We start from the raw sequence: 26,311 nt of genomic DNA on the forward strand, positions 1-26,311 counted from the left end.
CAACAACCCTTAATATTAAGGGCTCAGTGCTGCAGGGATGAGGATTGTGCGAGGGCAGTTCAGAGCCACCATTTAAAATTGCTGAATGTCACCTTTTGTTAGTCACAGTCAGCTAAGGTGCAGAAAATGGAGAGGAGTGGGTGCTACTGGCTGATTGGGCTGTCAAGAACACTGTAACCAACACACTTTGAGTCATTAAGTAGCTGTTTGAAAGATGTCAAGGGAACCTTTAGAAGCATTTCTGTCAGTGTTCGGCACTCATACCTATGCCCTCTCTCTTTCTAAGTGTCTCTTAAGCACAACTTCTGGTTGACTGTAGGAGTAATTGTTAGTGACTACATGTGCCATTTACATTCACTGGATTGCATTTAAGCACGTATGCATTGGCCATGCTCAGTACCCACCCATTCCCTTACCAAGACTGTAATTTCTCCACAGTATGAAAGGCTCTGCACAGTTGCTGAGCAAATGCTGAATGTTAAGAGGTACTGCTTTGGCTCTCAGCACTACTTTCAGCAATGCTCAGCAGCCTCTAGGACTTGTCTTTTTGCTGGACTACACCAATAAAACAAAACAAAAAGGCTTGATTTAAGGATCATCTGATGTTTTGAACTCACTGTGTTGTGATTAAGGACTGTAGCACATAGAATATTCTATCAGAAGGTCTTGAAATAGTTGTTGAACTTGGATATCTCATATACAAAAGTACATGGGCACAACGAGTGAAAGCAGCCAAGGCATCCTTAACTTAGAATTTCAATTTTGAGTTGATTTATGTCATATCGTTAGTGCTTTGAGAGAGATTTAATATGTATATATATATATATATATATATATATATATATATATATATATATATATATATATATATATATATAATGAGTTCTCATCCATACGTTTTTTCTTTTCTGAAAATATCAGCCCTGTTGTCAGTTGTGCATAGTTACTTTTAAAAATCCTTAAAGATGGTCTTAAATATCATATATGTTAACATTTCCTGAGTGTAACTATTATTAATACATACTTTTAAAGTGTAGTTTTTCTGTAATTTCCTTCTGTTCATTGTTTTGCAGTATCAAAAATAGTTTAGAAGTAAGCCGTTATATTTTGTATTTGTATTGAAGAGTATTTTGAGGAGATAGCAACCATGATGCAGACTTCTTTGATTGATTGAAGGTTTGCATCCACAACTGGTCAGTTCAGTCTGTAGTCTAGGAGTACTCTTGGATTCCTCGCTGATGCTGAGCTTTCACATCACAATGGCTGTGAGATTCTGTCCCATCCTGGCAGGTGAAGACCTGGCCTCAGTTATTCATGCATCCATTACCTTTCAGCTGGACTACAGCAATGCAATATGCCTGGGCATGAAACCGTCAGCACTTAGGAAATGCCAACAAGTACAAAACATTGCAGCATGTCTCCTCAGCAACACAGGCTACTTTGAGCACATTGCACCTGCCCTATGCTCTCTACACTGACTTCCCATAGAATTTTGAATCAAGGTCAATGTCTTGGTCCTTATCTTCAAAGCTCTCCGTGGCCGGGGCCCAGGATACCTAAAAGACTGCTTAAAGCTCCTGGATTAAAACAACTTTGCTCCTCTGACACAATAGAACTCTCAACAGTAAGAGTAAAGCTCATCTGTGTGGGAGACAGGACCTTCTCTTGGGGTTGTCACAGACTCTGGAAATAACTCCCCCAGTAACTAAGGACTATCACAAACCTCACCAGCTTCCACTCCAAGTGCACCGTGCATTTCTTTGACCTTGCCTTCTCTAACATAAAGACACATAGCAACAGGTATGTCTAAGAAAACAATAACATCCTACAAAACCAGGGCACACCATTCCACACGCTTCTTCCTCTGGGAAGTGAATGAGAGAGCAAACAATACATAACAGATGTATGGTCACCTGGCTTAACACACTGCTGGAAGGCACTTGGATACTATGGTGACGAGTGCAGTATGAAGGCTTGTATATATTTACTATGCAGAATATCTAAATGATCTATAAGAATGAGTGAAATGAGAATTCTCCTGTTGAAGGAAGACCATGGTGACATCCTGGAGCAAATCACACAAACTGTACCAAGTATTGTTAGAATTTTGCAGAAGAAGGTGTATTCCTTTTAAATAAAAAGGCTATTTTGTTCACAGTAGAGTTCCTTCTTTTTGTCCTATGACCTCTATTGAAATCAAATACTTGTCTCAATAGCTTTGTAACAGCCCTACCATGAATTTCTCTAACAGCTGAATGAAGGATGCACTAAAAAAAAAAAAGTCTTCTGGCATTGAATTGAAATTCAGATGTTGAAGTTTCACTCTCTAAAATGGGATTCTCCCTTCTCAACATGCACACTGCTTGAGTCTCAGTGTGGAAATCTATGGGCATTTAGGAAATGCTCCATAGTCTACAGCTTACAGTTGTTATTATTACTTTGTCCTCTAGTATATAATTACTTTTAACCTATCCCTTGGATCAAGTAATGGGAAAGGATGTATATGTTCAATAATTTAATATAATGCACTGATGGTTGTGACACCTGACTGCATCACAGATAAAAACCAAACATTTGTAATTCAGAAAGGAAAAAAGCCTGCTCAGAATAAACAGTTTGTGATGAGTTTGAGTTAGCTATTCTGGCAAGTGGTAATTCATACTTACTGGATAGTGTTGGCATCCTTTCGTCTGCGAGAGATAGTGGGAATTGCAGTCTATGATGTAGATGGTTTGCAATGTCTCAGGTGACTGAATAATCCAATCTGAGATTTGCACGATCTTTGCCAGTTATTGGAAATGTATGTATCTTGGTTGGGAGCTGCTTGCTTCCTACGGGATCTTTTATCTTCCAGCTGTAGGAGCCAGCTTCTGTCATAGACTTTGATACTCTGGTGGAGATGATGGAGCCTCTTGTTACGATCACTTGCCAAGATTTCCCATTGGTCAGGATCAATTCCAAATTCCTTCAGATCTCACTTGCATGTGTCTTTATAGTGAAGCTTGGGACATCCTGCTGTTCTTGTTTCCTCTGATAGCTCCCCGTATAGCATATCCTTGGGTATCTGTCCATCTTCCAACCTACTAAGATGGACCAGCCAGCGCGGTCGTCTTTGCTTGAGCAGGGCTGTCACAATTGTTAAATTTGCCCTTTGAATAACCTCTGCGTTGGTGACTGTATCTTGCAATTTGGTGTTGAGTATGCGGTGTAAACAATGTAGGTGGAAACTGTTCAATCTTTTCTCCTGATGAGCATATGTTGTCCATGTTTCCCCACCATACATGAGAGTGCTGAGGACGCAAGCTTGGTACACTAGCATTTTGGTCTTGATGGTAAGCTTTGAGTTGTTCCATGCTCTTTTAGTTAGTCTGCTAAATGTGGTGGTAGCTTTCCAATGCAAACACTTAGTTCTTCATCCAGTGAGAAGTTGGTGGTAACTGTAAAACCTATACAGCTGATCTTTTGGATTACTTCTAGCTGGTTTGCATTTAAGGTAATTGAAGGATCTTGTGGAACCCTCTGTCCTAACAACCGTTATATTGATGGTGAGAGCAAATGCCTGACAAGCACTTGAAAGGCGGTTCATGAGTTCTTGTAGTAGATTTCCATTATGGGCTATGAGAGCAGCATCATCAGCCAATAGAAGTTCCCTGGTTAGCACCTTTTTAATTTTGGTCTTTGACTTAAATCGGGAGAGGTTGAAGAGTTTCCGATCTGATGTTGTGTGGAGATACACTCCATCTTTCATGTCCTTAAACACACAATTCAAGGAGATTCGAAAGAGTGTAGGGGTAAGAACACATCCTTGCTTCACTCTGCTTTTCATCTCAAAGCTGTCTGAAGTGGACTCGCCAAACTGGACAGTTATTCTCATGTTGTTGTGGAATGAATGTATAAGACTTAACAGGGTTGATGGGCATCCTATCTTTCCTAGTATTGCAAATAGACTGGCTCTGCTGACTGTGTCAAATGCTTTGATTAGGCCCACAAAGGTGATGTACAATGCTCTCTATGCAGAGAGCAAAACTGACTTATTGGGAGACTTATGAATTATACCCTTTACAACTTAACCCTATAACAACTTTGGTAAAGTTAGTGATTATCCTTTAAAGTTATCTGGTATTTGATTGGCAACCAGTTTTTCATCCTCTTCAACTATAGTAGGACTTGGTGTATATAGAATTTGGCTTGCACATGTAAAAATGCCTACCCAGGAAAGCTTCTCTCAGGCACAGATTGTCTCTGTATTTAGCACATTAGTGAAATAGAGTTGCACTAAGATAGAGGGAGCGACAGCAAAGATAGAGGTAGATAACTAATCACAGGTATACAGATTGGGTTGGGAGCTTACATAAAAAAAACAGTGTACAATGTCTTTGACTTCCCAAGAAAACAAACTATGTAAATAAGGGAAAACCTAAATTCAGTAGAGAAGTTCAGAAATCTGATATATTTTAAATGATAGGATTTTGCCAGAGAGTAAAACCCACTACCAGCAAGGAAGAATAGTTGAGATAATCTGTCCAATGAATAGGGTGAATCCTGTAAGACTCTTCCGGTTGTCATATATCCGATGAGGAGAATATTCCAGCACATAGCTGACCTGCTTTCAAATACACAATTGAGTGGACAATCATAAAAGAATCTTTCACAACACAAAATCAAATTGGTAGAGGTAAATCTTCATTGCTTGAAATCATAATTTGTATCTGCACTGATTCCTGTGATACATTGGATAGGGAGGGAAGTTTCTCTTATGCTTTGTTCCACTTAAATAATACACTGAAAGTTATGTTAGAGTTCTCTTTTATGTGTAGACAATAAAATTACACAGAGCTAGTGCATATGTAAACAGTTTAACTGTATCAGAATGCATTATGTGGATCTAATTTAACTGAACCTCATTCACCGTATAATTTTCTTGATTTTAAAAAAAAGATAAGGTAAGAGAGTGAAATGACACATTTGAAAATTCCATATTGCTTAACTGCACCCTCTGAAAATCATCTTATCTTATTACAATACTTTATTGTATCTCATAGGCTCTTAATGGGTTTTTCATTTCAGGAGGATGTAGCTGCAGAGAGGAGAAAGCAAACTGTAGTAGAGCAAGTGATGGTGGATCAGTTATCTAGGTAAGAAAATATACAAAGTATAATTACAAGTTAACACTGTAGAAGAATCAACTATCTGAAAGTGTGCCCTACCTTGTGAAGGAAGTATTGTTTTGTTTTATTTTTTTAAAATTTGTGAACATTCTTTAAATTCTTTAATTTTTTTGTAATACTTATGGGATGAAAATGATCAGCCTTCTAATTTTAAATGCCGTAAGTATGATGTAAGTATCTCTCAGAAGAATTAAAATTTATTAACACTTGCACCCTAATTTTAAGTAAAAACAACAAGGAGTCCTTGTGGCACCTTAGAGACTAACAGATTTATTTGGGCGTAAGCTTTTGTGGGCTAGAACCCATTTCTTTGGATGCATGGAGTGAAATACAGGAGCAGGTATAAATACATGAAAGGTTGGAGGGTTGCTTTACCAAGTGTGAGGTCAGTCTAATGAGTTAAATCAATTACCAGCAGGATACCAAGGGAGGAAAAATAACATTTGAAGTGGTAAGAGTGTGGCCCATTACAGACAGTTGACAAGAAGTTGTGACAGGTTTCAGAGTAGCAGCCGTGTTAGTCTGTATCCACAAAAAGAACAGGAGTACTTGTGGCACCTCAGAGACTAACCAATTTATTAAACCATAAGCTTTCGTGGGCTACAGCCCATTTCATCGGATGCATGTGAAAGTGTGAGTAACAGTAGGGAGAAATTAGGATTGGGGAAATTAAGTTGAGGTTTTGTAATGACCCAACCACTCCCAGTCTCTGTTCAGGCCTAATCTGATGGTATCCAGTTTGCAAATTTATTCCAGTTCTGCAGCTTCATGTTGGAGTCTGTTTGTTTTTGAAGTTTTTTTTGTTGAAGAGTTGCCACTTTTAGGTCTGTTATTGAGTGACCAGAGAGATTGAAGTGTTCTCCTACTGGTTTTTGAATATTATGATTCCTGTCAGATTTGTGTCCATTTATTCTTTTGCGTAGAGACTGTGCGGTTTGGCCAATGTACATGGCAAAGGGGCATTGCTGGCACATGATGGCATATATCACATTGGTAGATGTGGATTGGTGTGGCTTGGTAGATCCAATGTGATATATGCCATCATGTGCCAGCAATGCCCCTTTGACATGTACATTGGCCAAACCGGACAGTCTCTACTCTGAAACCTAATTTTAAGTGTTTTACAGTACACTCTTGAGAGCTAATTGCATGCTTTTCTGCAAAATATATTGGTGCCTTTTGTAATACATTATACTTCTTTAGTGCCTTTCTTCTGAGAATCTCAAATTTTTAAAACAGTAATGAATTAATCAGCACAACACTCCTTTGAAGTAAGACAATATTGTTCCAGTTTTACAGAGTTGGCTCTGAAAGATTGAGTTGGCCAATGTCCCACAACTAGGCAGTTAACACCCATGAGTTGGCAGGTCTTTGGAGCACTTTAGACATCATTGCAGTGCCTTGAAGGAGGAAGGGTCTTGTGCTTTTGTTTGGTGACCCTCACCCAGCGGTATAAGTAACAGCACTGACTGTCTCTGGAAAGAACCAGAGGAAAGTGATAGAGCCTTTGCAGGGGACAGAGGGAATGAAAATAACTTTGTGCTGCTTCAGATTGCAAAATACATTCTAATTTTTTTTTCTTATTTAAAAGTATATGTGATGAAACACAATAAGATGTGCACTAATGGACCATTCTTGCATTTCTTTGTGCTTGAAGTAACTGATTATTAGGCTTATTTTCCTTAATATATCTTAGGTATGCACAAATAATGCCAGCCTGTGAAGTATGATTATATTACCCTAGCATTTACAAGAGTTAGAACAAAAGTGATCTATAAATTTATAAAAAGAAAAGGAGGACTTGTGGCACCTTAGAGACTAACAAATTTATTTGAGCATAAGCTTTCGAGAGCTACAGCTCACTTCGTCGGATGCATGCAGTGGAAAATACAGTGGGGAAATTTATATACACAGAGAACATGAAATAATGGGTGTTACCATACACACTGTAAGGAGAGTGATCAGGTAAGGTGAGCTATTACCAGCAGGAGAGCGGGGAGGTGTCGGGGGTGGAACCTCTTGTAGTGATAATCAAGGTGGGCCATTTCCAACAGTTGACAAGAACGTCTGAGGAACAGCGGCGGGGGGAGGAATAAACATGGGGAAATAGTTTTACTTTGTGTAATGACCTATCCACTCCCAGTCTTTACTCAAGCCTAAGTTAATTGTATCCAGTTTGCAAATTTAATTCCAATTCAGCAGTGTCTCGTTGGAGTCTGTTTTGAAGTTTTTTTTCTTGAAGAATTGCCACTTTTAGGTCATCAAGGATCTACAACCTATCCTGAAGGACGACTCATCACTCTCACAGATCTTGGGAGACATGCCAGTCCTTGCCTACAGACAGGCCCCCAACCTGAAGCAAATATTCACCAGCAACCACACAACAGAACCACTAACCCAGGAACCTATCCTTGCAACAAAGCCCGTTGCCAACTGTGCCCACATATCTATTCAGGGGACACCATCATAGGGTCCGATGCATCCGATGAAGTGAGCTGTAGCTCACGAAAGCTCATGCTCAAATAAATTGGTTAGTCTCTAAGGTGCCACAAGTACTCCTTTTCTTTTTGCGAATACAGACTAACACGGCTGTTACTCTGAAACCTGTCATCATAGGGTCTAATCACATCAGCCACACTATCAGAGGCTCGTTCACCTGCACATCTACCAATGTGATATATGATCAAACTGGACAGTCTCTACGTAAAAGAATAAATGGATACAAATCGGATGTCAAGAATTATAACATTCAAAAACCAGTTGGAGAACACTTCAATCTCTTTGGTCACTCGATTACAGACCTGAAAGTGTCAATTCTTCAACAAAAAAACTTCAAAAACAGACTCCAACGAGAGACTGCTGAATTGGAATTAATTTGCAAACTGGATACAATTAACTTGGGCTTGAATAAAGATTGGGAGTGGATGGGTCATTACACCAAGTAAAACTATTTCCCCATGTTTATCCCCCCTCTGTTCCTCAGATGTTCTTGTCAACTGTTGGAAGACCCACCTTGATTATCGCTACAAAAGGTGTCCTGTCCCTCCCCCCCCCCCCCAGCTCTCCTGCTGGTAATAGCTCGCCTTACCTGATCACTCTCCTTACAGTGTGTATGGTAACACCCATTGTTTCATATTCTCTGTGTATATAAATCTCGCCACTGTATTTTCTACTGAATGCATCCGATGAAGTGAGCTGTAGCTCACGAAAGCTTATGTTCAAATAAATTTGTTAGTCTCTAAGGTGCCACAAGTACTCCTTTTCTTTTTGCGGATACAGACTAACATGGCTGCTACTCTGAAACCTACAAATTTATATTTACCATAGAGCAATGGTTCTCAAACTTATTTGATTGCGCCCCACTTCTTTGTGTCTGTAGTAGTTTACAGCCCCCTCCCCCGCCCAAACACATACACAGATAAAAAAATAATCAACATGCAACTCTCACTAAACACTTGAAAACAGTAAGGTATTTAGTCAAACAGAGCCAGTGATCCATTGTAATAAGAGCAAAAGCAAAACTGTGATTGTGGTCGATGCTTACAATTAAATGTGCACACCGTGTTGTAGCAAACAGATTAATGTACAGATGGCAATGATTTTGTATAATACTATGCAAATTTAACAGAAATCTGTCAAAATACACAGAACCATCTAGAGTCAAATGCACAGCACCACCTGAGAACCTGATACGTCTGGAGGAAATCAGCTTTGCTAACTATTAATTACTGTGGGTAAAATGTGCTCAGTAGCTCCTCCCCCCCCCCCCAACCTTCTCATGCCCCCCAGAATACATTCTGTGTACACACACCCGGGAGAGGTGCCCCTGAGTTTGAGAACCTCTGCCATAGAGTAATGTTTTTTGTTTCCTTTTTTTGGTGAGGGCTGTAATAAGTGATCCAGAGCAAAGTACAAATATCGGTACTTACCAGAGAGATCGGACCTTTGCAGATCTTGGGACAGCACCATTACGCTTTAGAAAAAGAACATTACATGAAACAAAGTAAGGGTTTTTTTGTTTTTTTTGTGGTGGTGGTTTGGGATTTTTTTGAGCTACAGGCTTATAGCCCTAATTTCAACCAGTCGTAACTTTAGCAAAACCTATTCCTTTCAGGCTGAAACTTTTTGTGCTTCGTCTGTTTTGTTTTCTTTCTCTTTTTTCTTTTGCAGAGTGTAGTAAAGTTTGTTCCATCCAGTTTTAGAGGTGCAAAAACAAGATCAGTGAGTTCTTTGAGTACTGCCTGTATGATCTTCATTATGGGTACTTTGTATGCCTGGGATAAAACAGGTTGGAACTTTCTAGATAGCAGTGTCTGTGTTTCACACACATCTTACATGTGTCCTCGTGCTCAAAAGGGTGCACAGCTCCAACTTTTCATTTAGTTCTGACTGCTGTAGGAAGTAAGCAGGAGCTCAATGCTAGCCCCATCAGCCCCGCTTCATGGAAAGGTTGGGATTTTTACTTATATATGTAGTCTTGGAGGTATGATATTTAGTATTAGTTATTGCTACACTTTGACAGGTTTTTTTTCTTTTTGGGTCTCTTTAGTTGGTTTTGGTTTTAGGCCTCCATTAAGCCTTCCTCATGCCATTTTATGTATTTTATCCATTACTATGGCTAATCCAACAGTTTCAAGCCATGCCTTCCTGCAGTGGCACTGTGGCTGTCACAGATAAATGTGCTTTTTCTGCCTTGGGGAATGTTATTTTCCTGATGATTCTTTGAGTGTAAAGATTTACCAAAAGCACATGTAGAATGTGGAAGAACCATCTTAAACTTATGTGGGTATTGTCCCACAGTACAGATCTTCTAGAGCAGAGTTCCCAAAGCTTTTAAAAGCTGGGCAGCTGCCCTCTCGTCCTCCCAGGCAACTGTGCAGACTTTTAACAATCCATGGCACCTCTTAACTTACACATCTTTGTGTGTCCCCTCTCCCCTACACCCAACACACTTCAGCACTTCAGGAAGTGCTGATTTACATAGTTCCTCTCTATTCTTACATGTTTTGATGACCAGTGAAACAGTTGACATTTAAAATATTGTCACTGCTATCTGAGTTAACACCAATTGAAATGGATGGGGCAGTCCACATTGCAGAGCTGTTGTTTTAGGCTCTCTGCAAATGTAGGCAGATATTTCTGCACCAGTTGCATTCAAGTACTCAATATAATTGTAAGAGACTTACTTTCTTTTAAAAAAAAATGAAAGCTGTGATTTGGGGAACAATTTTAAAGTTTTGCTCCAGCCCCCCTCGGAAAGTCTCTGTGCTCCCCACAGGGTATGCCTCTACTTGAGTAAAATTGATCTAGAGAAATTGAAACTGATGTTGACTGGACATTCTGCTACTATGGTGATGAGAACCAAATAAGTTCCTAACTATATAGAGAGGTTCTGAAGTTGTTCTGAGTCAGGAATCAGCAGCCAAATGATTTCCATGCTGAAGAGCAGTTCAATAGTAAGGACTGATTAAGTCACCCTTTCTGGTTCAGAGGCTGAGTGTTAAGCCATTCCCCAGGGGCTCTTCAGTCTTACACTTGCATATCCTGAAATCCAGCATTGTAAATCCACATTCAGCTCCAGTATTGAATGCCACTTCAGTGTTGAGATAAAGTAGAAGGTTTGTTAAGTTCTTAAGGGACTATTTTTCTGAGTATTGCTTTTCCAGCATTGGTTTTCCTCAAGAGAGAGCCAAGGAAAATGAGGAAAAAGAGTCAACAGATTTGTAACTCTTCTTAGCACATCTAAATAACTGTGATGGGATGTCCACCCCATGTAGGTCTGACTGGGGTTAAGGTGGCCAGTTAACTGCCCAGGCTGCATCTGGAGGAGGAGCCAGGGTGCAGAGAACTAAGTAATTGCAAGCAGGCCCACTTGTGCAGGAACAGGCGGGGCCTGTAAAGCCAGGTAGGGGGCTACAGATGACAGCTGCTGAGAAAGGGCAGTCACTCCCTGGGAAGGAGGAGGAATGCTTGGGAGCTGCTGGGCAAGGCTTCAGGAAGACAGGCAGCAGCCTCTTTCTGGGAAGAAGGAGGAAGCTTTTGAGCTGGTACACCCAGAGAAAGAAGGGGAACCAGGGTGTAGGAAGCAGTCCAGGAGCAGTGAGGCCAGAGAGAGGGAGCCCAGAACTGCTGAGCTAATGGTCCCTGGACTGAAACCGGAGAAGAGGGCAGACCCAGGTTCCCCTTCCAGCTGCTGAGTGTGTGGCATAGAACTGAGGCAGTGAATGAGAAGACTGCTGATGGACTGTATCTCGGAATAGGGAATGCTGAGTGATCTAGCTGGAGGGCTAAGTCACAAAGGAGGTGCTGTGGGTCCTGGAACGAGAGGAGCTGCAGACCAGAGTCAGAGTGACAGCGTGCAAACTGTGGGCTGTGGCTTTGTCCTCCAGAGCTAATCACCAGCTAACCAGGAGGAGGCGCCAGATCTGCATTGAGTGGAGCACCCCGTGACAGTAACATTGACCCCAAAGATATCCAAACTTGCTCTCCCTGAATTCCAGCTTTTTCATCTGCTTTATGAAAAAAACTTCTTTCATCTTCTCAACTGGGAAGGGTAACCTGGATCAACTCATAACTAGGTTACCACAATCCAGGTTTATTGGTAGTTCTAGAAATGGTTGATATTTAATGCAAAATTTTACATTTTTGGAATATATCTGTTGATAAATGTCTTGAATTCTTTTAACAGAATAAGGACCAGATCAGCATTAACTGAAAATGTGCTTTCTAATAAGTTACGCTTTGATGGCAGAATTCTATCAAGGTAATCATAAATGTCATGGAACTCCTTTTTAAATCTGTGAGTAACAAATTATTTTCTTTTGCATATTGGAATAATTGCAATACATTACACATCTGTTGAGAAGTATGTGCTTATAATATGTACATTAGAGCCCTGCATGGGTCTAGTATAGAGACGTGTAGAGACTTGCAGCGAGACTAGGATCTCGCAGGTCCCACAGAACCCGCTGCTATAATAGCAGGAGTGGGTGGGAGCGAGATTAAAAATAGTCCCATGCAGGGCTCTATTGTACATTACACAGATATGTGTAGTTTTAATTTTCTTAAGGGGCTGTTATATGCTGACATAGTTTAGAACAGCCCTGAGGCTCATTTGACCCAAGAATCGGGGTTATATAAAGGACTCCTTTCAGATGTCTTTTGCTGCAGCCAGTGCTTTCAGGATGCAGCTGAGCATTCAGCCATTTGTTTCAGAGATCATGATGAACGTAGCTGGTCCTAATACATGTAATCTGTCGGTTGAGTTGTGAAAACGCTGTCTGCATGTGCTGCACTCCTGATTATGGAAGGCATTTTAGACAAATAGCCTAAAATTGAACTTAGATACTGGAACCACACGCTAGATTGAACAATATTTCAAATTAAGCTAAAGCAATCAAAACCAGTAATAATCTTAAAATAATGATTATAATAATATTGTAGGGCATTTGCCATTGAACTGCTGCTGAAGATGTATATTTCAAAATAGTGATATAGTCATCCCATTTCAGTTTGAAATAGATTACGTTAAACACAAAATTCTAATGCTGCTTTTCAATTACCATTGTAGGAATGGGCGTGATGCTTGCAGAGAGCTGATTGGATTCTTTTTTGTGTATGACACATCTCTTACTGTATATGAATATCGACAATTTGGAAAAAATAGGTAGGTTAAATAAATGTTAAAAATTCTCAAGAAAAAATTCTCCAGAATATATCCAGAAGAATTTACTTTCAAGTTTAATTATTTAAACTTATTTTAAATCATCTCACAGAACAAATGCCCTACCTTTCATTCAGAAAGGAGTTTATAGTCATCAGCATGGACAAAGAAAAGGACAACAATATGATCTTAGTGACTTTTATGTTGTAAGTATTTTTCTGTTGAAAATATATCAACTCTGCTGATGATTTGGAAATGCCACTTGGGTTGTTTGAATTCTGGCCTGAAGCAAGGACTCTAATCTAGCATTCAAGCGACTGATCCAAAGTATGCTGCAGTCAGTGGAAGTCTTTCCACTAACTTCAGCTTGCTTTGGTTGAGGCCCTAAGTCTTAAGGAGTCTGCACTAGAGGTGGTCAGGAATTTTCGACTAACTCATTTTTTGTTGGAAAATGCCAATTTGTCACAACCAAAACTTTTTGTGGAAACATGTCAATTTCAATGAAAGTTTATTTGAAACTTATTTCTCAGGTTAGGATGGAATGTTCAGCGAGATCGACCCCCAGAATAGCCAATAGCCCAATGGTTAGGGCACTCAGCTGTGATGTGGGAGACTCAGGTTTAGGTCTCTGCTCCAAATCAGGCAGAGCAGGGGCTTGAACCGGGGTTTCGCATATCCCAGATGAGAGCTCTAACCAATGGGCTACTATTCTGCGGTGGATGCTCTTTTTTTTTTTTTTTTTGCCAAAATTGTGAAAGGTTTTTGTTTTTTCGTATTGTGAAACAGCAAATGCATTGAAATCTTAGATTTTTAGAGGATGGGAAAACCCTTTCCTGCCCAGCTCTAGTGTGGACCATTGTTCTATATAAAAGCACTCACTCTCTGCCAAATACTAGAGATGTCAGTGGTAGTCTCAAAACAGGCTGCGTGTTCTACTTTTTTTCCACCAGCGGGCACAAAGCCGCAGCTGGGAAGGGGTTTGTAAACATATTGTTGTTACAAAAGTGCGTAACTGTGAAAGGGGAGAGGGCCCTGATGGCCAAGTAGAACAAAGTTGTGAGTTAGATCATTAGGTATGTGGCAGATATGCAGATTCTGATGGGAATTCATGTTCATTCCATATAAGTACAGCTGCTAGCATAGAATTTGACTTACTGATTCTCTAACTTTTAAAATCTCATGTTTTGTGTTTTCAGTACTGAACTATAAATGTGCCATATTCTAATTGCGTCCTAAAATAGCATTTTTTCCTTTTAAAATTTTAAAACTTTTAGTTCTTCATGAATGTCCGGTATAGTATGTCTTATAGAATATACAACTTGCTTATATATCATTCATTTGTTATCACATACAGGGTGCTAACCTGACTTTTCTGAGTTGCAATCTTAGCCTTCCAGAAAGTATTAAACAGAACCCAATACTTACCCTTCGTGTCACAAATATTGATGAAGCTGCAATGGACATTCTAAAGTAAGTGCAAAAGACTAGCTTTTCTGATTAGTTTTCCTTTTTTGCAAATATCTTCCCAAATGAAGAATTTATATACAAGCTTTAAACAAATACAATTTATTGACTCTTCTAAAAGTTTCTGCATTTAGGCTCTTATTAGGAAGAACTAGACATCTGAATGAATGGTTTTGAAGTAATGTACAAAGGAGCCTTTAACTGTTGTAAAATAAAAGATTAACATTCCTTAAAGGTCTTATTCTCTGCATTTTGGTGCTGAACTTAAAGACAAACTATCTAGATAGAAATCATATTAAAACCTTTCTGATGGTAACATCTTAGATTACTTAATTTGAAAGAATAAACCTTCTGCTTGGAGCACATCCCTCGGCCCACACCGCTTCCTGCAGCTCCCATTGGCCTGGAGTGGCGAACTGGGACCAGTGGGAGCTGCAATCGGCCGAACCCGCAGATGTGGCAGGTAAACAAAGCAGCCCGGCCCGCCAGGGGGCTTACCCTGGTGGGTCGCGTGCCAAAGGTTGCCAGTCCCTGGAATAAGTTGTAACTGGTGCACTTCCCTAACGATAAGACACCTCTTACAGTGCCAAGTTGAGAAACCTGAAAGCCAGAGAATGTAACCATGTGATCTCTCTCTAGTCCTTGCATCCGACGAAGTGGTTATTCACCCACGAAAGCTTATGCTCCAATACATCTGTTAATCTATAAGGTGCCACAGGACTCTTTGCCGCTTTTACAGATCCAGACTAACACGGCTACCCCTCTGATAATCTCTAGTCCTTGTCATCTTAGTCAATGCAGACTAATAAAGGTTTGACTATTATGGCTAGATTTGGCCCTTCGCTGACTTCACCAGCATGGCTGAATGTGGCAAAGAATGACTAAGAATATCACTTAGAGGATTTTATTCTTTTTGCCACTGAGTCACTGACTTTGGAGTGTACCTAATGAGCGAGTGACTTTTCTGGTTTAGAAGATAACTTGAATAAACATCTGTAACTTTTTCATAATAAAATGTGAGTAGTCTTAATGCATTTCACTAAGAACGTAGGGCCTGGTTTTGTCCCTAAGAGAAACTTTGTACATGGATCTTTCCCCTTCCCCACAGAAAGGAGATTCAGCTGCCTGGGCAGCAGCATTTCCTCATCCCAAGGAGGTGCTGCTGCAGGAGGGTGGGCTGTGGATGTGTGGTAGGACTCCTCCTTTCTCTATTTGTTTCCTCTCTTCCCTATGCCCAGTGAAATCCAGGACGGAAATGTGATATAGTATATTTCTACAGTGGAAAACCTCTCTTGAAGGGGAATTCCTACATTTATTCTTTCAAAATAGGCTTTGATAAATTCACTTGTTTCATGCATTAAAATAAGGGAACTTTTAAAAAACTTATGTCACCTTTGTAACAGCTAGATGAATGGGTAATCATTGAATGTACATTATTTTGTAAATCAGACTCTCAGCTGAATCTCTCTGCAAAAGTAAACTGTCATGTACATTTAATTACTTCCTTTGGGTTTCTGGATTTCATTGTCAATACAGTAGTTCTTGCTACAAATAATTTTGTTTGAAGATTGATTCCATTACTGTGTGGTCTGAACCATTCTAATTCTATTAAGTGATTTTAAGATGTACTTTCATGGAATTTGTTGACTCAAATTATGGTGAGGAGTCAATGTTAGCCTATAATATATATTTAAAGATTTAAATCATCCTGTCCTATAAAAGCAATAATGATGCCACAATGAAGACAGTCATTGGGTATCTAAAGACTTTATTAGAACAACTTAATTGACTATTGCTACAAATTTCATGTTGTCTATCGAAATGCCTAGCTATATAAAACCTGTTTTCAATTACAGTAATACACACTTTATGGCCCCATTGCACTGCCATGGTGTAAAGGGGCCATGCCATAAATGAGAAGCAGGCCCCTAAAATTTATAACTTATCTGCATATTGTAGTGTCCAGTAATATATATCAATATGATATTTACAGCTATTTTTCCCTTCTAATTATGGCAAGGTTTTCACAAAATGGAGGACAAGAGTTTAACTGTTGATAATTCATGTAAGGCATTTTGCCCCTCATGAATATATTCTTTCTGCTGCACAGCTTCTCTCCTCATTCATCACTAATAGTAATACTTCCCACCTTCGGAATTCAGAAATGGTCTAGTGTTGTCCTGAAGACTTCAGGACTGAGTCTTGCCCTTCAGCTCAGGCCACTGAATTTTCTGCCTCAAGTGGCAACGCAAGTTGGTGGTTCAGTTTCTCTCAACCATTTTGTTTTATAACTTTAAATTTTATATGATTTTTGTGCAGTAGTTACTTCATTTCAGTTTCTTTTTTTCCCTTTTCTGAGGTGAGGAATTACTGGAGTATTGAGGCTTTAACCCCCCCTAGCTTCTGGTACAACACCTCTTAAATGGCTTCCCTGTCTCTCCCACTGTGGCAGCAGAGTGCAAGCATTAAGCCAAGACCAAGAGGCGCTATAGGCAGTTTTTTAGGGGAGATATACCCCGCTGCCATAAGTCACTGACCCTCATACTGCCAGGGCATGGGGGCTTTTTTGTTGGATAGGTATGTAGGGCCTTGACTTCTGCCCAAAACGGTGAGGCCTTGTCTACACTACCATGTTTTGTCACCAAAAGTGCCGTTTGTCAACCCAAACAGTGAGTGAGTACACACTGCGAGGCAACTTTTGCTGGGGAGAATGCCCGGTTTTGGTGACAAAATACAGCCACCTCCACAAGAGATTTACATCTTTCGGTCCACATTTTTGTCGAGAAAGTGCAAGTGTAGACACCACGCTTCATTTCATCGCTTTAATTGGCCTCCAGGAGATGTCCCACAATGCCCATCCTGACCGCTCTGGTCAGCAATTTGAACTCCACTGCCCTGCAGCCAGATAAATGACCGTCCTCCCCTCCCCCTTAAAAGCCCCAGGAATTTTTGAAATTCCATTTCCTGTTTGCTCGGCGTGGAGAGGTCTCATCACACATTCCCAGGTGACCATGGCGGGTTATCACAGCAAATGCTCTCCTGCTTGGACCACTGCAGAGCTGTTGGATCTGATCAGTATATGGGGAGAGTCCCAGCTGTGCAGTCCCAGCTGTGCCTGAGCTGCAGGAATTGGGATATCTACGGGCAAATTTCTTGAGGATTGTGTGAAAATGGCTATGATGGGGACACACTGCAGTGCAGAGTGAAGATAAAGGAGCTGAGGCAGGCATACCATAAGGCAAGGGAGGCAAACCATTGCTCAGGTGTGTCACCTAAGATCTGGCGGTTCTATAAGGAGCTGAATGCTATCCTCGGTGGCGATCCCACCTCCATTGCCAAGAGCCCCATGGATACTTCGGAGGGCACGGAGGCGGCAGAAAGAGGACCAAACCTGGAGGACGAAGTTATTGATGAAGAGGCAGCATTAGATGAGGATGTGCAGCTCCGGCAGGGTCGCCCAGTGGGGCAGGCAGCCAGGAACTGTTCTCCACTCCCAAGGTGTCTAGCCTGTCTCAGCAGTCACTCTCCGATTAGCAAGAAGCAGCAGATGAGACTCCTGGTAAGTGTCTGTGACTTGTGTAGTGTGGAGGTGGGTTCAGGGCATAGAAATGTGTGAGGCTGGCTGTGTTTCTATGAGCTGGACATTTCCCTGTGTAGCTAATCAGTGTGGCAGAACTGGGTGTTGATGCACGCCGAGATCTCACAGGAATCCTCCAGAGCGATCTCCAGGAAAGTTTCCTGGAGCTACTTGGCAATCCTCTGCTGAAGGTTCCATGGCAGAGCAGCTTTGTTCCTTCCCCCATTGAAGGAAACTTTCCCGTGCCATTCAGCAAATGCTTGTGTGGGGACCAAAGCAGCACATAGGCGAGCAGCATAGGGAGCAGGGCGGAAGCCACAAGCATGGAGTAGATGTACCCTCATTTTCCTGCTTACCCTTAACAGTGAGATGTCTGCTAGAATTACCCATGCCTGTGGAAAAGTGTAGGAGAATTTTAGAATTTGTTCCCTAGATCCTTGCAAAGTGTGTGCTCTTTTCCCCATGTTGAGCGCCCTCCACCCCCACCCACCAAAACTCACCATGCTTTGCGTGTTCTCAGAGATGTGCGCCTGGCTAGGGTCAGTGAGAAAGTGATGGCAGTGTTGCAAAAGGTGTATTTAACTGAAATGTTTCAATGCTGAATTTAACAATCCCGCTTCTGTTCTTCACCAGATGTGGCCTTCAGAAACACCCCACACACCCCAGCTGAGCATCTCTTCCAGATAAGAAAACATCCAAGACGCAGCAAAGAAGACATGTTCTGGGAGGTCCTGCGGTCTCCAACAGCTATGTCCTAAGCACCATCAGAGCGGGTTATGCCATCCAGCTGCTCTCCACCCTCCCTCTCCGTCCCTCTTCAATGACCCCTCTCATGTGATACTGCTCCTCAAGCAGGTCTGCTCTGTGCTGGCAGTGGATGAGGTTCCGCCAGAATTCCTGGTACTTCCCAATACCCAAATCCAAGGGAGGAGTAAGATCCATCCTCAGCCTTAGTGGACTCAACAAATATATCCAGTACATGAGGTTCTGAATGGTCATTCCATCAATTATCCTCCCTGCGTTGTCTCAGAATGACTTGTTTGCTGCTCTGAACCTTCAGGACACCTACTTTCACCTGGCGATTTTACCAAGCCACAGAAAGTTCCTTTGGTTCGTCGTGGCGGAATGCCACTTTTAGTACACAGTGCTTCTGTGACAAATAAAGTGTGTGTGTGGAGGGGGATAGCTCCCTTTGATGGATGGCCAGCCAGCCAGTTAGCTGTAAAATCCCTCTTGGTAGCTGTTCTTTACTTGCTTTACCTGTAAAGGGTTAAAAAGTCCCCCAGGAAAAGAAAAGAAAAAAGTGGACACCTGACCAAAAGAGCCAATGGGAAGGTAGAATTTTTTAGAATTTGGAAAGAAACTTTCCCATTGTCTGTCTGTTCTCTGGGCTGGAGGGACAGAGCAGCCATGCTATAAGCAACTTAAGCCAGGTATGATCATAAATCATCCGATCATGCCTAGAACTATTTATCTGAACTCCAAATGTGTAAGTAGCTCAGAATGTTTGGCTAGATGCGATTAGGGTTATTTCTTTTACTTCTTATTGGTTTGTGGACTCCTCTGTGCTAATCCCAGATGCTTTTGTTTGCTTGTAACCTTTAAGCTAACCCCCAAGAAAGCTATTTTGGGTGCTTGATTTTTGGAATTGCTATTTTAAAATCTAAAAAGCATAAGTTCCAGATGTATTTTCTTCCCTTTTTGTTTTTAATAAAATTTACCTTTTTTAAGAACAGGATTGGATTTTTGGTCCTAAGAGATTTGTGCATGTTGTTTGATTAGCTGGTAGCCACAGTTAATTTCCTTTGTTTTCTTTCTCAGCTCTTCCCCAGAGGGGTGGTGGTGAAAGGACTTGAGAGTACCCCACAGAGAGGAATTCTCAAGTGCTCCTTCCTGGTTTTAAAGGTTTTTTTTTGCATTTGGGTGGTGGCAGCGTTTACCAAGCCAAGGTCAGAGAAAAGCTGTAAGAAAAACTTGGGAGTTTTATACAAGCCTGGAGTGGCACGTATTAATTTTTAAAATCCTTGCGGGCCCCACTTCTGCACTCGGAGTGACAGAGTTGGGATTCAGCCTTGAGAGCTTCCATTCGGCCCCTCTTCTTCCCCCTGTGTTTTTACCAAATGCATGGTCATTGGTACAGCGTATCTCAGGAAGAAGGCGCTTTACATTTTCCTGTATCTGGCTGACTGGATACTGAGGGGCAGATCCAGAGAGCAAGTTCTTGCTCAAATTAGCACCACACTGCACTTACTCGACTGTCTGGGTCTCATCTAAACACCGGAAAGTCAATCTTGGATTCCACTCAAAAAATAGAGTTCACTGGGACTCTGTTAGATTCCATGCTGTCAAGAACATTCCTGCTGACTGACCATTTTCAGACAATTAGCCATCTTTGCCTCAGTCTGCAATCTCAGCCTTCCATGACAGTTTGAATGTGACTGCAACTCTTGGGCCACATACAGGTGGTCCAGTTTGCAAAGTTGTGCCTTCACCCCCTTCCATTGCGCCTGCAGAAAACACAGGTTTCTTGAAGCAAGGACTTCTCCTTCATATGGATCTGGACAATCTACATTAACAGCTTGGGCATCAGAAAAGATGTGTAGTTCAGTGGGATTTCTTGCATTAGTCTCATCAGTACTTTTTGGTATCCAGACAGAACTCAACGAGGAAATTTCATTAATTGATCTGGTCAAATTATGTTTCTGGTGTGAGGGGAAACAGAAAACTCTTTGCGGCAGGGACTGGCTTTTTATTTGTACAATGCCCAACACAATGGGGCCCTGGTGTCCATATACTACCATAATACAAGTTATAATGATAACCACAAAATTCTCGTGATCTCAGCCACACTTGAGTTTCTCCAGGATGGTTGATTAGAGTCCTTCAACCATAGAAAAGTAGGTAATAGTTCTAGCATAGTTCTTCAGGTGGGCTCCCCATTTGAGTATCATCAGGTGTTTAATCTGTCATTCTGACTAATCTTGACAGGTCTGTGGAAGGACTTTCTAGTTGCCATTAGGTCCAAAAGACTGAATTCTCAATTAGTTCCTCTGTCCATTCAAGAACAACTCGACTATTGTTGTAGGAAAAGGTTGTTCTTTTAGATCCGGAACCCTTTCTGTTCAGAGTGAATTCTTCTTTCCACAATTTCTGTGAAATGATTCCTCCATCATTTTGTTGCAGTGTTTAGCACCTCTGAATGTTGAAGCATAAATGGGCATAAGGGTTACAGAGCTAACTGCACTTCTGGTCCCTTGATTGTCTTTGTGAGCTCACCCTCGAGAGCCTTTACCCACCCCAGGGTGGAATTTTGCAATTCTCCTGCTTTTAGTCAGGTTTGGGCTATGGCACCCTGTGTATCAACTGTTGTTACCCTGCAACTCCGAGTGAGTTCGGGAGACTGCAGCCAGAAGTAAATAGTGACCACACAGACTTCTTAAAATAAATGTATTGTTTATTTAGCAGTAGAAACAAAGCACTGAAGGAAAAAAGGGTTTTAAAGCAGCATACACACATCAATCTTGCCATCTGCTGATGGTAACCAAGGGAGACATAACTTCAGACACCCATGGCCGGTTCCTGTGTCTGCTAGATTCCCCTGAACAGCTGCCAGCTTTTTCTTGAGAGGCTGCTCCTTTAAATCCTGCCAGAGTTTTTTGTTCTGTGTTAGATGGGTCCTTGGTTGTTCCTAGTCAGAACCAGTTTTGTAGGTTTGCTGGAGACAGAGATAGTCAATTCTAATATAATCAAAACGAACAGTTCTGGCATTGGCCCTTAACGACTCTAACCTGTCAGTTGATGGGTGGATTGCTGTCAGGAGCCATCTCCTCCTTCTAGACTGACCCCCAAGTGCGTTAAACCAATATAGTCATACAGAAAACATATTGCAGTAACCAGGCCAACATATAGTATCAATAAATTATTACAGGGCACCTCCAAATCAGTCAGATTACAGATCCCAGTTGTTCCTTGTTCATTTCATTTTATCCAAGATAGAGGCCGAGGGCCTCAAAGTTGTTGCAGGCAAGATGTTAAAATCCTGCACCTGGGGGAAACTATGAAGGGGAGTCAGGACTCCCTCAACAAGGTCTATGTGTATGAGAGTTGTCAGAGGAAGATTTGCAAAGTAGGGTTCCATTCCGCTGCAGAATGGTAGGAAGATGTTGCTGGGTTTATTCCAAAATAATTCCTTAAATGACAAAACTCTTGCTCTGTTTGGAGGGTCTTCTATTTCTGCTAATTATTTGACTCTGATAATAATTAAAATTCTGCTTATCCTGTGCCTCCTATTTCTGTGATTCATTGCTCACTGCTTCCCATTAGTGGTGAATGAGGAGAGAAGCTGTTCAGCAGAGTGAGAAATTTCTTGCCTGATAATTTTCTTTCTGTTAGCAGCTTCTCTTCTTATTCAATCCGCCCTACCAGTCTGGTAAATGACTGTAACACAATTTGTTGTAACAAATTGAAAATTTTCTCTAAATGGAGACCTAGATGTATAATTACCTTAAGGTTATTTATATATTCTATCAGTTTGTCATCTTAATGCTAATAATTGGTTGCTGGAGTATTTCTACAGCTTTGGGAAAACTCATCTGGTGGCCTAAACTAAAGAGAGGGGCTTAGTACTGGAGCCTCCAGCAACACCATGGCTGCTGAATTCCACAGGTGAGAAGTGTTTCTTATTAGTGATGAATGAGAGAAACTGCTAACAGAAGATTATCAGGTAAGAAATTTCTCATTCCTACTGCTATCACACAAGAACATTTTGTATGCCAGTATATATTAACGTTCAGGCACTCAATGTGCTGATGAGTGATATAAGAACAATGATATTTTTTTCTGTTCAGAATATTTTTGGTCGCAATCTTTTTGTTTTGGTAATATAGTTAACTTTATCATTATGAACTGATTAATTTTAGAACTACTTCTGTGGGAATCAAGCAAGACATTACCCAGCAAGAGATTGATGAGAGCAGAGTTTTCAAGGTTGTTCAAGGTTTGTATACTTAACACAATTTTATGTTTAATTTTTTGTTAGTGTCTTTGCTATTCATCTAAAAGAGCACTAACAAAGTTTTAGATAATTTCTTTTTTAAAGAAATAAACACACGCAAGATATTTGTTAGTACAATAATTATTACTACTGGCAACAGAGAAAAGGAATATATGTCTTTCAGTTTCTGTTTTAATGTATGTGTGTTCTTTGAGAATTTTCATTTTTTTTTGACAAAGGAAAAGGCCAGCACAAGCTCATGTGTAGATTAGTTACAAATGTAATGTGTAAAATGTTGCTTTCAGTCATGACATCGCATACGAAATAAATGTTAAGAACCCCATTCATGTGACACTGAATTTTAATATATTTTGCCCATTTGTCACTGATACAGCATTGAGAAAATAGCTTTATGTTGGGTAGCTCTTTTGGTAATTCTTAATACACTGGATGTGTTCTAGATTTCCATACATATTAAATATTTTGCTTACAAATAAAGATGTCAGTGCACATTTATTTGTGTTCACTGGAAGATTTAATTCATCTGTACACTGCAATTGATAGACTTTCGGAGAGAAGACTTTGCTGTTTCAGATTTACATAATTCTCTTCAAACAGGACTACATTAATGCAAAGTAGGAACCTTTAAGTTCACGCTGATGGGGTCCACATGGGGGATTTAGAGTGCAGCATTTTGGTGTGCACTGCTATTCACATCTCACATTCCAAACTGCAGGGCAGTGTTGAGAACCCTTATACTTCAAAAACAAGAGAACTTGGATGCATGGATGTGCTGTTTAACAAGCAGTGTGGTAAGTGGGAGTTTTTTGGAAAAACACCTTCAAAACATCTTCATGTAAACATTGTTTCCTTTATTTCTCCTGATGCTTAGGTATACTTAAAGAGAAGCTAAGTAAAAGGGGAGTTCATGTTGTAACAGGATTAGGAAAATACTTTCGAGAACTGGATCAGAAGAGAGATGGCGCTTTCTCTAAGGCAGTCTTTAAACAAGCTCTAACAGTATTTCATTTAGAAGTGCCTGAAAAGGTAAGTCTTGATGCAACTGTAATCAAGAGTGTGATTCCAAAGCGATTGTCTTCTAAAAGTTTATGGAGTCGCTACTTGCCTTCATTTAAATCTGCAGTTTGATAACTATATTTGCTGCTTTTTTGTGGTTTTCGGTACTTCTACTTTCAGTCCCATATGAAACCCTTTTAAAAAAGTAACAGTCAGGCCTTATTTAAATATCATAAAGAAGCAGAAAGGGCACAACCCAATTTTGTTTCTTTTGCAGGTCTCCTTTAAAATACTAACAATAAAAAAAAAATCCTGGGGCCTAATTGAGAGAGAGCTAGTATACTTCCAGTTGATAGGTAGGGTGGGAGAAACTTGCTTAAAAAAAGGTTGCTGACTGATTGGTAGCTTACGATTTCTGTATCCTTCACTGATAGTTTCTTTATTGCAGTCTAGACTATTCCATGTATTAGATTGGGTGGTAGAGTCCCATTGCCAAAATAGATTACTCCTGAGGGAATTCTGAGCTACTGTGTCTGTACATAATTAATGAGTCCTGCATATTTTTAATTTTTTGCGCAGAAAAAAGCGTCTGTGAAAATGTTGCTGCAGTTCTGCCTTTTTGCCCACCAAAGGGAGATGTGGTGCAAGAATAGCAGCAGGTCCCAGCAGAAAATAACTTCTTCAGTTCTGCCTTTTGTCCCCCAGAGGGCCCTGTGGTGATAGAACAAAGCAGCAGCTCCTCACCAGTGAGGGATGAGAAAGAGGCCCGCCTTCGTTGCAGCGGGCCAGGTCAGGAGACCGGCTATGGGGAGACAGACAGTGTGGGGTACTGCGGGGGTCAGACAGAGGCTTATAAGGGATAGTGAGGGAGGACAGACTGAGGCAGGGGCTGAATGGAAGTGGAGGCACAGTAGGGAGGGAGGCGCAGGGGCCACATGGTGATGGGGAGGGGTGCAGAGCTACATAGGGACAAGGGGTGACTGAGTTGGGGACAGACACATGGGGACAGGGGGTGGCTGACAGGGACACATAGGGACAGGGGGTGGCTGGGTGGGGGGCACAGAGCCACATGGGGTTGGGGAGGGTGTGCGGGGCCACATGGGGATGGGCAGAGTGGGTGTCTGAGTGGGGATGAGGGGCACATGGATGGGGGTGCAAGGACACATGGGGACAAAGGCAGATGTACCTGACTGAATGGGAGAGGCTGGGGTCAGCCAGGGTCTTCATGGGGGAAGCTCCCTAAAAATCCCTCCCCTGCCCCTCCAACTTGTTCCATACTTTTTCCTACCGACACCCAACAGCCCTTCAAGTTCACACTGAGGCTCCTTCCCAGCGATTTACTTCCCTCTCCCTCAGCTCCTCCATTACCCCTGACTCCCCCAAGCTTTGCACTGCTTCTGAGGGGTGTGGGAAATACAGTTTTGTATTATAGTTTAAATGAATTATTACTCAGAGTTCTGTATGAATATGCCCAGTAAGGAGTCTATTTGTCAAAAAAACATTTCATGAATCTGTTTTGTTGTCTGTATTGTTACAGATGTACTTGCTGACAGGTATTTTGAAATAAATGACCCAAAATAATTGAAACTGGGGTGATTATATTGTGTTGTTTTGACAAATAAAATATAAAAATTTTTGCAGAATTTTAAAATATTGTGCACAGAATTTTTAATTTTTGTTGCATACTTTTTTTGGGGGGGGGAGGGGCACAGAATTCCCCTAGGAGTAATAGATGTTGACAAACTGTTAGTTAAGGATCTCAGGAATTCTCTACTCTTACCATCCAGGAATGGCAGGGGTTAGTCATATGTGGTGTCTCTGATTGCCATTAGTGCTCCCATGAGCGTTGCTTGTGTTACTGTCCTGAATTCTTGGAAAGAGTATTGCTTCTGTTGCTGCTCTTGGCTGGTTTTGTTGACATTGAGGGGAGATGGATTTAAATTATCTTCTCTGTAAAATAAGATAATTTCTTGCAGCAGGAGGTGCTGGGTTCTGAGATTGAGTAAAGACAGTCTGGGTTTATCAAGTGGTTATTTAGTCCTGAAAAATTCTGTGGGGTATGATTTTGCTGCATCTCTGCTACAGGAGAAGTGGGATTTATTTGCCTCCTAAATAGCCGTGGCATAGGTTTTAAAGCTTTTATGGGTTCTCAGTAAACTTTGGGAATTTCAGAGGGTTTGATATCCTCCTAGAGCAGGGGTGGGCAAACTTTTTGGCCCAAAGGCCACATCTGGGTGGGGAAATTGTACATAGGGCCATGAATGTAGGAAGGGCCGGTGCAAGGATATTTTGTGCCCTAGGTGAAACTTGCACCTTCCCCCACCCTGCACATGGGATTTGCCCCTCAATGAACCAAATGAGCCTTTAAAGACCCCAGGGGCCAGCTGTGCCCAGGGGCTGCTCCCCAGACCAGGTTCCCTGCTCCCCAC

General features: G+C 41.2%; 1 protein-coding gene across 1 annotated transcript in view; it reads left to right on the plus strand.

Moving 5' to 3' along the window:
• CAPS2 (calcyphosine 2) overlaps positions 1–26,311 on the plus strand; it is a 54,427-nt gene that overhangs the window by 16,830 nt on the left and 11,286 nt on the right. The window contains exons 9-16 of the mRNA XM_074942031.1: positions 5,068–5,135; positions 9,052–9,171; positions 11,857–11,931; positions 12,739–12,834; positions 12,944–13,037; positions 14,186–14,301; positions 22,792–22,868; positions 23,758–23,912. Of these exons, the coding sequence (XP_074798132.1) occupies positions 5,068–5,135; positions 9,052–9,171; positions 11,857–11,931; positions 12,739–12,834; positions 12,944–13,037; positions 14,186–14,301; positions 22,792–22,868; positions 23,758–23,912 (801 nt within the window). The remainder of the gene's footprint in view (positions 1–5,067; positions 5,136–9,051; positions 9,172–11,856; positions 11,932–12,738; positions 12,835–12,943; positions 13,038–14,185; positions 14,302–22,791; positions 22,869–23,757; positions 23,913–26,311) is intronic.

This window comes from Natator depressus, chromosome 1 (assembly GCF_965152275.1).
Source record: "Natator depressus isolate rNatDep1 chromosome 1, rNatDep2.hap1, whole genome shotgun sequence".
NCBI lineage: Eukaryota > Metazoa > Chordata > Testudines > Cheloniidae > Natator > Natator depressus.